The sequence below is a fragment of the Vanessa tameamea genome, chromosome 14 (assembly GCF_037043105.1).
Source record: "Vanessa tameamea isolate UH-Manoa-2023 chromosome 14, ilVanTame1 primary haplotype, whole genome shotgun sequence".
Lineage (NCBI taxonomy): Eukaryota > Metazoa > Arthropoda > Insecta > Lepidoptera > Nymphalidae > Vanessa > Vanessa tameamea.
The window spans coordinates 7,870,924-7,881,251 of NC_087322.1; the positions used below are offsets into that span (position 1 = coordinate 7,870,924).

Genomic DNA, 10,328 nt, shown 5'->3' on the forward strand with positions numbered 1-10,328 from the left:
GTCCTATACGTTTGCTTGATTGAATATATACGGAAATAATTATAATAATTGAGAACGTAAAGCCGGTTCGGGCGTAAATAATGGGTAGATGAACAGAACAATAAGATTCCGTGTCGATACAGCCACACAAAGACGAAACAATCAATTCACGACGTAAGTAGGTGTAATTCGGCACGGTCTGACTGCGGTCCGGCCCCACGACTAACAAAAGAAAATCTAAGCAATTAGTCGTCGCCAGAAAGAGCGGAAAACGCGCGTTAGACGCGGTCACGCCGACCGACACGATGCGGTCACGACGCAATCCGTTCAAACGAAACAAATTCAAACTTATTGACTTTCCTATTTATTTTTATATTACTCTACAGAAATAAATGTGACGACCTTGAATATTCAGTGTAATTAAATTACACGTAGGTATGGCATTAAAAGAACGCATTCGAGTGATTCGAAATGGATATTCCGAACTCAATATCTTGCTTATTGAGCGGTTAAGCTTCACGCAACGTTGGCGATAAAAATAAGCATGAAGTTGGACAGAAAAAATATTTGTTGTTGTTCTAATAATATCGTGCGATATCTATACATGGTTAAAGGGGTGCATTTCTGGTTGCCGTTCGACTGAGCGTGTTAAGTGCTAATGTAATAATCCATTACAATGAAGCGCTGCACTGTACTGTACCATGTACGCTAAATAGCGCATTCAAGCGTTGAGCCAGCGAGCCATCTGTCCGCCGCAGCGCAAACAATACGACCCTTCTAAATCACCCTCGTTGCTTGTTTGCCAGAACCTAAACAAACATAGTTTCATGCCGTTCCAACTTTGAATCATTTATGAAGAAACTTGTAATTTCATTATCTGTTCTGTTTGTTTAATCCGATTTTAAGTAAAAGTAAGTAAATGACGACACGGAATAACTTCCAGTATATTTATCTATCATAAAATATTTACGTGGGAATATTTCTTAAACACCAGATGAACTGGTTTATATGAGGTTTGTGTGGGTACATTGTAAATTGTTTTTTCCGCTTTAAGACGTGTTAAGGTAGAGCTATTATTAATAAAATAGGGGATCGAGTATGGCAACTGACGGTTCTTTGAGCGTAAAATCAACAGATTACTACGATTGCCCCTACAGCGCAAGGAACCCCTGTCGCACAAAAGTAATAACTATTCGTTACCAAAGCTATTGATGCCCTGCGGTAAGGGTTGTCAAGTACACTATTGAAGAATTAAATTTATGAATTGAAGTTTACTTCGTTTATTAGGGTTCGTATTTTTTTTGTATATTAATGGAATAAAAAAATATTATTAAATATATTTAAAAAAATTTAGAAGTTAACTCGATTAAATCTTCATTGATTGATTAATTTAAGAGAGTTACAGAGAAGATTATAAATAAAATTAAATATTAGGGTGAAAGCCCTAAAAAAATACTACAGTCAAGTTTTCTAAGCGTCACTAACATAAAGATATATCGCTAAGCATATTACGAGTTTCAAACGCACACTTTAGGGGAGCGGTTTTAATAATCGGTCCCCAATCACAGATTCAATATACTTTATGGCATCGAAATAGGATCATAACAAAGTTATTACACAGGCAACGTTTTTTTCTCAAGCAATATTAGTGAGAGGAAAGAAACGCAAATCTTGATTGCCTGGTAAACAAAGAAGGCTATAAATTAAAAAGGAAAATGTAAACAAACGGTTTGACCATACTTTGCCAAGCGGCCCCGAGTCCCCAGCCTCCCCAACATTGCCTCCTGGACCCCGGCCTGCGGGCTGCTGTCAAACAACGTTTATCCAACAAGCGGGCGCAGCAATAACACTTTTTTTTTTCAATTTTACAACATTCATTTTCCCCGTGCGCCACTTTGCTCGGCTACTAATAAAATATCGCTAGTTTTCACCTTCATCATACCGTTTTAAACATCACACAATATATCGGAATGTGGAAACATTTTTTACTTTTTATTTGCTTTAATAGATTATGGTAACTGACAGTTTTACTATTCGGCTTAAATGATTTTCTGTTTTGCAAATGTAACGTATTCGTATAATAATATAATAAATGTTTTAACATACCTGTTTGTGCATTTCCACATTGAGTCCATACGACATTTCATAGTACTGAAACATAAACGGCACAGATTAAGGAGATCAATTACATTAGTCCGTTGAAACAATGTTTATGTGACACAGAAAGCTTTTGGCAGGGATTAGCTTCCTCGAATCATTTGAAGCGAGTGACTAAACATCCGCAATGGCACATTCTGGACCGCCGCCAGAAGTGTTTCCGACACATAAAAACGCTCGCGAAAATTTCCTCTAGAGCGTATTAAAATAAATTGCAAGCGATTTGGCAACACTTAATCGTGATTCATATCAAACCGGAACGACCACGCGGGGATTAAGGACTGCCAAATAATATCTATTCGCTTTTACTGACAAATGTTGCCACTTTTAATTTTTACATCATCTTGCAAAATTGATCTTAATAGCAAAACCATATGGTTTCATTCTATTCTCAATTTATTTAACGGTACGTCCGCGCTTGAAAATTTTTTGAATTTTTAATGGTGAATGTAGTTTAAAACTTTAAAGATTTCACATGTGTAGTTAACGGTGACGTATGAACGGTAACGTTCTTATAAAAAAATCTCAGATGAATAATGTTTAAAAACAAATTTAAAAGAATTTGTTATATACGATGTAACATTACGAATTCCTGTAACTTGTTAATATGTTAACAATTTATGCGTAATAATAGATATACAAGCGTAATTTATCAAAACAGCCGGTCTTGACAAGTGAGTGTACACGCTACACATATTATTCACGTCGACGATTATCTCTAAATAACAGGGGGGCACTAAATGTACTGTCGGTTCCAATAGCCTCGTTGTCGATATGATACGTCGTACGCGCCATGCGGGCGTCGAACAAAAGATACATTTTATTGATTGTGCGTACACACACGAACATAATACGATAATCATCTAACAGCTCGTTAAAAACAAACATCGATTAGGATTTAATACATCTCTATTAAGTAAGAAGCGAACAAATAAATTTATTTCTTAATACTCACCATAACGTAATGCCTTTGTATTTCAATTTTTTCACTAGCCAGTTTCTCGCATTCTAATTTTAAACTGAAACAATATACAATAGAAGTGAAATTTCGTCAATTATTCTTTTAATTTATAATTCATACACAATTATTTTAGTCCAGAATTTACAATAGCAAATAAAACCTTGCACTTATAAATTATAATTTAACATAGTTGTAAATGTTTTGTAATTGAAATAGCTTGAAAGTAGAGGCTCAATAAATCAAAATTCACATTATGTTTAAAGAGCACTCCATATTATACAACGAGATAAGCGGTTTTATAACAAATAGCTTGTTTTATAGCTGTTATCGTCAGTAATAGGTCAAACTTGTAAAGAGCTTTATCAATGCTCGACTGTTCTACTTCACGATTCTAAAGTTTAAGAACATTCTTAAGAGACTTGAAATTATAAAATACACAGTCCATTAGTATTGGAATTATTTGTTACGCTTCATAATTTTATTGAACAATTTTTTTAGAAGAAAATATACAGAATATATAGTGATTTTTTTTATTTTTACCTGTAACAGATTTTTTAAGTTAACAGCAAAGGGTCATAAAGGGTCTGCTTGTAAAAGAGACTACTTAGCTCACAAAGGGGCTGATAGGGGATGATTCACTGATACTCAGCGACAGGAGAAATCCCGGATGAGCCCTTTTTAGCTGATTTACTTTTATATCCTTTTCGAGATGTATGTCTAATGTTCTTCAATTTCGTATACCTTTGTAATATTTTTAGTTCGTATCTTTGTTTTTACTCTTAGCCAAAAATGCATAAAATAAATAAATTCAGTCTAAAAGTAGTTTCTTTACAAAGTAAACCTAAATACAATACATAAATCATATTTATTTGTTTTAATCTTATATATAAAAAACCTTCTGTTTTATATAATCATCATCGAATTTTATTTTTACATAAAATATTAATTAAAATTTGCGGTTTTCACTCTAATAAATAATAAATAATCATTTTTATTCAAACTTATATCAAATTATGTTTTACAATACGAACAAACGTCACGATAACCATGAAGTTCATTAAAAATATGAAGTACAAAATTGATTTAACATTTATTGTATCGTCTCGATGTCGACACAGATAACAAAAAAATGATTCGATGAGATAACAAAAAAAACGTATTGCTTTTAAGTAAGTAGTATACTAACTTGTGATATTGAGCTTGAAGAAAGTTGAACTCCTCTTTAATTCGGTCACAAGATTCACCTACAGTGAATTTGATAGGTTGCCCGGGTTGCGGTGGACCCTGTAAGAATAACGCTTTTATTTATTTGTACACAATTAAACAGTTGGCGTCTACATTTTTCTATAATTAAGAACTACAAAAAAATGAATGGTGCAAATATAATGCATTTTTTAAATAAGTATTTTTTGTGTCTTTCATTGACTTCCAAATTAAGTTAAAATATTATTAAGTAGATTAAAGAGAATCAGATATGATAACCGATTCTGTTTAATCTGCTTAAAAAAAACGAACAATTGAATTGGACCAATAAAATTAAGGTTATGATCATTTGTTATTATTTTAGTGTAGTCGTGTACGTAATATTTCTTTTATATATGTTTAATGAAATTATTCATACAATCAAACAATTTTTTAATTGAAATCTTAACAGTCGTTTACTTAACACGCCAATTAATGCATTTAACTGGTTGAGTAGATTGGCAAACATATGATGGAGAGAATAATAACATAACTCATCAATCTGAACATCCAACAAAAACGTTCCTATCACGAAACAAAAATTACACGCATCCCAAATTACCATAATACAAATTATCCTATAATGACCATAATTCGGTGTGAGGCTCGATTAATGAAAAAAACAACAACGCCGACTGCTCGCCTCTTAACACAAAAATAAAATACGAACACGCAAGCACCTAATAATAAAGTAAAAAAATAAATAAAAAACAAACTCCATAATAAGAAGCAGGAAAATAAAAATAAAGCGAGGGACACAACAACACACGGTCGCCGGGAGGCCGGGCGGCAAAAAATAAATAACCGTCGCTCGCCGGCGCGCGAGGAACAAACGGACTTTAAAAATAATAAAAGGAGCGTAAATAAAAGCGTAAAAGGAACTGGCGCGGCGTGTAGACGTTGTAAATGGAGCTGCGGACAATCGGGCTCGGGAAAAATGTGGCCGGGAATTTAGTGAATGTAACCGAGGAGATAGGTCTGCGGTCGCATCGACCTCGGCCCGCGACTCCTTCTCGGCTGCGATGGGTGATCACACTTAATAACGTAATACCTAACCACAACCGCAAGTGAGTCCACTGAGTGCATAGTTTATTGTGCCTCGGAATTCACAAACATAAATTACAAGCTTTACAACATTGCTCAAGTTTTTGAATTGTTCTACTTAACCAAAATAAACTTAATAAAAAACTTAAATGCAAACAATTACATTTAAGCTGTATTATCTTACTGATAATAAAATTAATTGAATTTAAGAATCGGAATCTTAATGCAATAAAAGTAAAATGTCAGTCTCGGTAGCCGTTCGGAGGCACGCCGATCGTCCAAACGGCATGCATGATACATGGCCTGTGGTGCCCTTCGTTTTGTACTCTTATACATGCTGAAAATACTTAAGTTTACTTTGTATCACATTTTTCCTCTTTACAATGACTTTTTATTTAAAAAAAATAAAGTAATGATATAACGTCCAATGTTCATACAAATGTATTTGTATTTAGAGTGAGGCTAACCATTTTTTTTTACTCTGTTATTCCACTACTTCAGTAGTATACCAATAGTAAATATATTATTACTTGATATATTATATATTCACATGATAAAAAACGCTGTTTAACAGTTTTCTTTATGACAGATAAAATATATTATAGCAACGTTTAATGGATACCGGTTAACCGCAATTATATCCTTTAATATGTCAATTTATGATATACAATATCAAATTAATTGACGATTTATGTAATTAACATTTGATTAATTATTTTTATAATTACATTTAATTACTCTTATACCACATTATATTGAAATCAAATTCATAATAAATAAATTTGCGAGACAGCACATATTCTGTTCAACATTTATCAAAGCAGCAAGAAATTAAACATCCCTCGAATCACTTACAATATTTAATAGTCCCTAAATTCGATCGCCCCATCTTTAAATTGAACACAAAAAATTCTGACAATAATAGACTGAGTAAACGTTCCCCTCAAGGAAAAAGATTCTCATAAATTATCGCCGAAAAGGTCAAATTAAAATACAATGAAGAGTTTTTGAGTGGCAGTATTGTGCGGAGGGCCGGCCGCCCGGATGAAAGGCCCGCATCCAGCGACGCTCACAAAAACAAAACTAAACAGAATGCGTTTAAACGGATATAAAAAGAAATACGTGTTCTTATTTCAAATTATTGAATACGTCTGTCTGCCCACGTCTACCTGTTCACTCGGCGAGAGGACTTCTTTTGTTGGAATTTAAAATTCGAATGAACTGAATGAATTCAAGCGAAATTTTATCCGTAAAAATTTGTTGAGACGCATTTTGGTTTTTTTTCTTAATCGTTTAGAATATAATAAATAGACATAAATGTTGTTGATTTTTATGTTGATGCCATTACTTTAGAAAATTTTAAATAGTTATTGATAAAAATGTGATGTTGTCCCAAGTTTTTATTTGTTTCAAGCTGTATAAGATAATGTATATATTTTTTTTAATATTTCCTTATTACTCTATCTTTATTCATTGAATCGAAATACGGTTTTTTTTTTGTAAGAAGATAAAACATGTTCGTTTCCTCCAATTATTATATATTTAAAGGTAAATGTTGAATTTGCATAATTTTCCATAATTGAAAGAGTCACGCGACATACGGTGCTACACGCAGATTCGTTGTTTCTGTCACGAACTTATTATCATCTCCGGCTTCTCAGAAACAGGAAAATAGATCGATGTCAAGTGTTTATTAGTGATATTAGAAGGCAACTCCGAAAAGCATACATAGGTTCAGCAGCACTGTAAACAACTAAGCACTATTCACACTTACAGAGCAAACAAGCATAGACAAATATTTAAACTCAGAGATTGGTTTTGAAACGTTATGGTCGAATATCATAATGCAGGCTATTTTGAACCTTATACTCCAAAACCTTAGGGTGTGTATGTACAGTTGGATTTATGAATGCAAGTCTAATATGGTAGCGCAGGGATCAGAAATCTGATTTTACTTTCCGAGAAACAGCGCTTGCACTTACCGACGAGTTCGGTTAGAAAGGTGATACCTGCCTCATTGTAAATCGATTGAATACCATGAAATGTCAGGCTTTTTGAACTATATACAAAGTTTTAAAATACTAGCCATCATTTCCGTACCAACTGGAGTATTCAAATAGTACTTTGGGTCTAAATCAATTATGAAATTATTATTTAAGTATTCATAGCAGATAATCAGATAATTACTTTTAAAATAAAATAACTATCGTTATAATAGGCTTTAAGATTTCTTTGTTATTTCTCAATTTCCAATACATGGAAAGTGGAACTATAAACACACGTGAAGACTACAAATTGATGTTGCGTTGATTACGGCGGACACTGTTAGCATACTCCAAATGCTGTGTTTGTGCGAACTGATAACGACGTTATCAGCACGAATGTGGGGAATTATTTCAGAGCATTGACTCAAGAGTGCCCTATCGTCAGCCCTGATACGTAATCCTAACAAGATATGTTTCCGTTGATAAACGTGAAAGCATATCACGGGAAGTATTACTAAGGTTACATCGACGAAACGAAAATTTACCATCTTTATAGAAAATATATAATATTGAAGTTGTATATCTTTGAGGATATAATAATATTCTTTAATGCAAATTAAATAACATCAGCGTACGGTTGACTTGCTTTTATAAAGCGATTCAACAAAAAACAAGTAAATAAAGCGGTTATTTGTGAAGACGTGAAAACGCGAGACGCCATCATTTGTTCGTAGCGGTAATTCCGTAAGTCAAATATTGACCGAGCGAGAGAGAGTACCTAGGACGCGACACAGATTTCAAGCAAACATACAAATAGGCATTTACATTACCACCCGCCCCCTCTAACCCCTCTACCTCTATACGAGTCATAAAAGTGAAGTCGTAAAAGAGTACAACCTACTGTCATACGTAATACAGTTCACGCCTTTTAAGTTCTGAGGACCCGTAAGTATCCCATATGAAACTGTTTGAGTATTAACTTATTGTAAGATTTGAACTTATGTTTAAAACATAAAATGTCATCTAAACTATTAATGATCCTAGACTTTCAATGAGAAAAAATGTGATAGCTTTTTTATAAAGTTACAAAAATATTTGATAATTTTTTCATTTAACTCAATCTGCTTTTGGAATTGTGAAAGTATTACATTGTTACGTTAGCATTTTACATTAAATAAATATTAAATTAAATAATTTATTCATAAAAGAAAAAAATACCGCAATTTGAAATAAAATACACGGCTCACGTGATGGCAATAAATATACGTAGGAATGCATGAGTATTAAATTCAAATTATATTTAACTAGTAAAAGGATCACAATACGTAATTGTTTATGGTTTAACATTGTTTAATGATTTGTAATGTTTAACAATGCTTATAAACCAATGTGTAATAACGATAATACATTTAAGTCATTCAACTACAAATAAAAGTTAAACTTTAGTATTTGATTTATACGTTTAATACAGCTTATTCAAATTTATAAACATCCTTCGTTAATAAAATAAATGGATGTTTTTTTTACAATTAATATATAATAATATTTAATTACATATAATGATAGCTTTGACATTGATTCTATTAAAATAAAAACTGTACAAGAACATTCGACAGAGGAAGTTTAAAGATTTTTTAAGTAATAGGTATACAACATCATTTAAATCGATTTTTAAATATTGTATGAGCTCCGTCGGGGGCAGCGACGTATGTGTAATAGTCATGTGAAATTTTATCTCAAATTAAGTAGTAAACTTTAATTGGACAAATAATGTTCAATATTTCTTAAAGACCATGGGTTCACTTTTTTCTAATTAACGGTGGTAGAAACATATATTTGTGAGTATTTTTTCTACAAAAAGTAGCTAGTCAGTTGTTAAGTATAAAAGTTAACAGACAATTACACGGGTAATTGAGTGTGTCCGACAACGCTCCGACAGCGAGTCGACCTCAGCGGGGGGCGCATTTGTTTGTACCCTTACTTTCTTTATTATTACTATTTCCAACGTCCATATCAGAAACAAAACCTTTTCATTGTATTTCGTTTTTATTATGTAAGTAAAATAATGCTCGAGCGAATGACTAAGTATTTACATTTCCCATGCAAATAACAGAAACCGTTAAACATGAACGCTACATTTAAATATGATAGACTTTCCTCAAGCTTTCACACCGTAGGTGATTTATCATAACAATGCAACTTGATAATGGAAGGCAAGTTGATTATCTCCGCAATGATTTATGTAAGTTGTGTGGCTCACCGGATGCCTAGCGGCCGCCACGGCAGCGGCGGCTGCGGCGGCGTTCATTGCGCCCGCGCTAGGATACATCCCCACGTCAAACACACGCGGTCATCGTCTGAAGCACACAAAAAAACAGGACACAACACTCACTTCACTTAAGCCACAAGATCAACACAAATACGCGCGCAAATCCGTGCAATAAGTAACACGCGACTCGTAACCGTAGTAGAAACGACACACAACCGTCATACACAAGAGTCGCAAGTGAACTAAAGCGAACGGCAGCGGGGGGACCGCTACAACTCCCCCGGTACCCCACCTCCTCAACCACCCTTTGCATGCCGCTGCCATACATATTTTCTCCACTCGAATTTTTCGCCGACTATCTTTATGTTTGAGGAATACTTAGGCGAATCGGAGATATGTGCTCTAATAGATACGTATTATTTGGGAATTCTCTAGTAGCTTTGAGGGAATACGGCTATGTAAATCTGGAACTGTTTCGCAAGTTATAGGTATTAGATGTTCGATTTGTATAAACCTTGTTATTAAAAGGGTGATGCATAGAGCAACTTTTAATACGAAAGCAGACAACATCTTTTGTTTCAAGTCACGCAGTAAACTTGCAACAGAATAGATGAGTCGGCACTCGGCAACGCCTAGAATAGGACAAAGTTTGACAGATATCTACTTTAGCGAAAGTTTAGAGTAGATAGGT

General features: G+C 33.7%; 1 protein-coding gene across 1 annotated transcript in view; it reads right to left on the reverse strand.

The window, feature by feature from the left end:
- The window catches only part of LOC113398542 (protein groucho-like), a 52,726-nt gene extending 42,836 nt beyond the window's left edge, over positions 1–9,890 (reverse strand). Inside the window, exons 1-4 of the mRNA XM_026637321.2 lie at positions 9,629–9,890; positions 4,284–4,381; positions 3,092–3,155; positions 2,086–2,130 (exon numbers count right to left, since the gene is read on the reverse strand). Coding sequence (XP_026493106.1) covers positions 2,086–2,130; positions 3,092–3,155; positions 4,284–4,381; positions 9,629–9,697 — 276 coding nt within the window. The 5' untranslated portion in view covers positions 9,698–9,890. The remainder of the gene's footprint in view (positions 1–2,085; positions 2,131–3,091; positions 3,156–4,283; positions 4,382–9,628) is intronic.
- Positions 9,891–10,328: the final 438 nt, after the last annotated feature.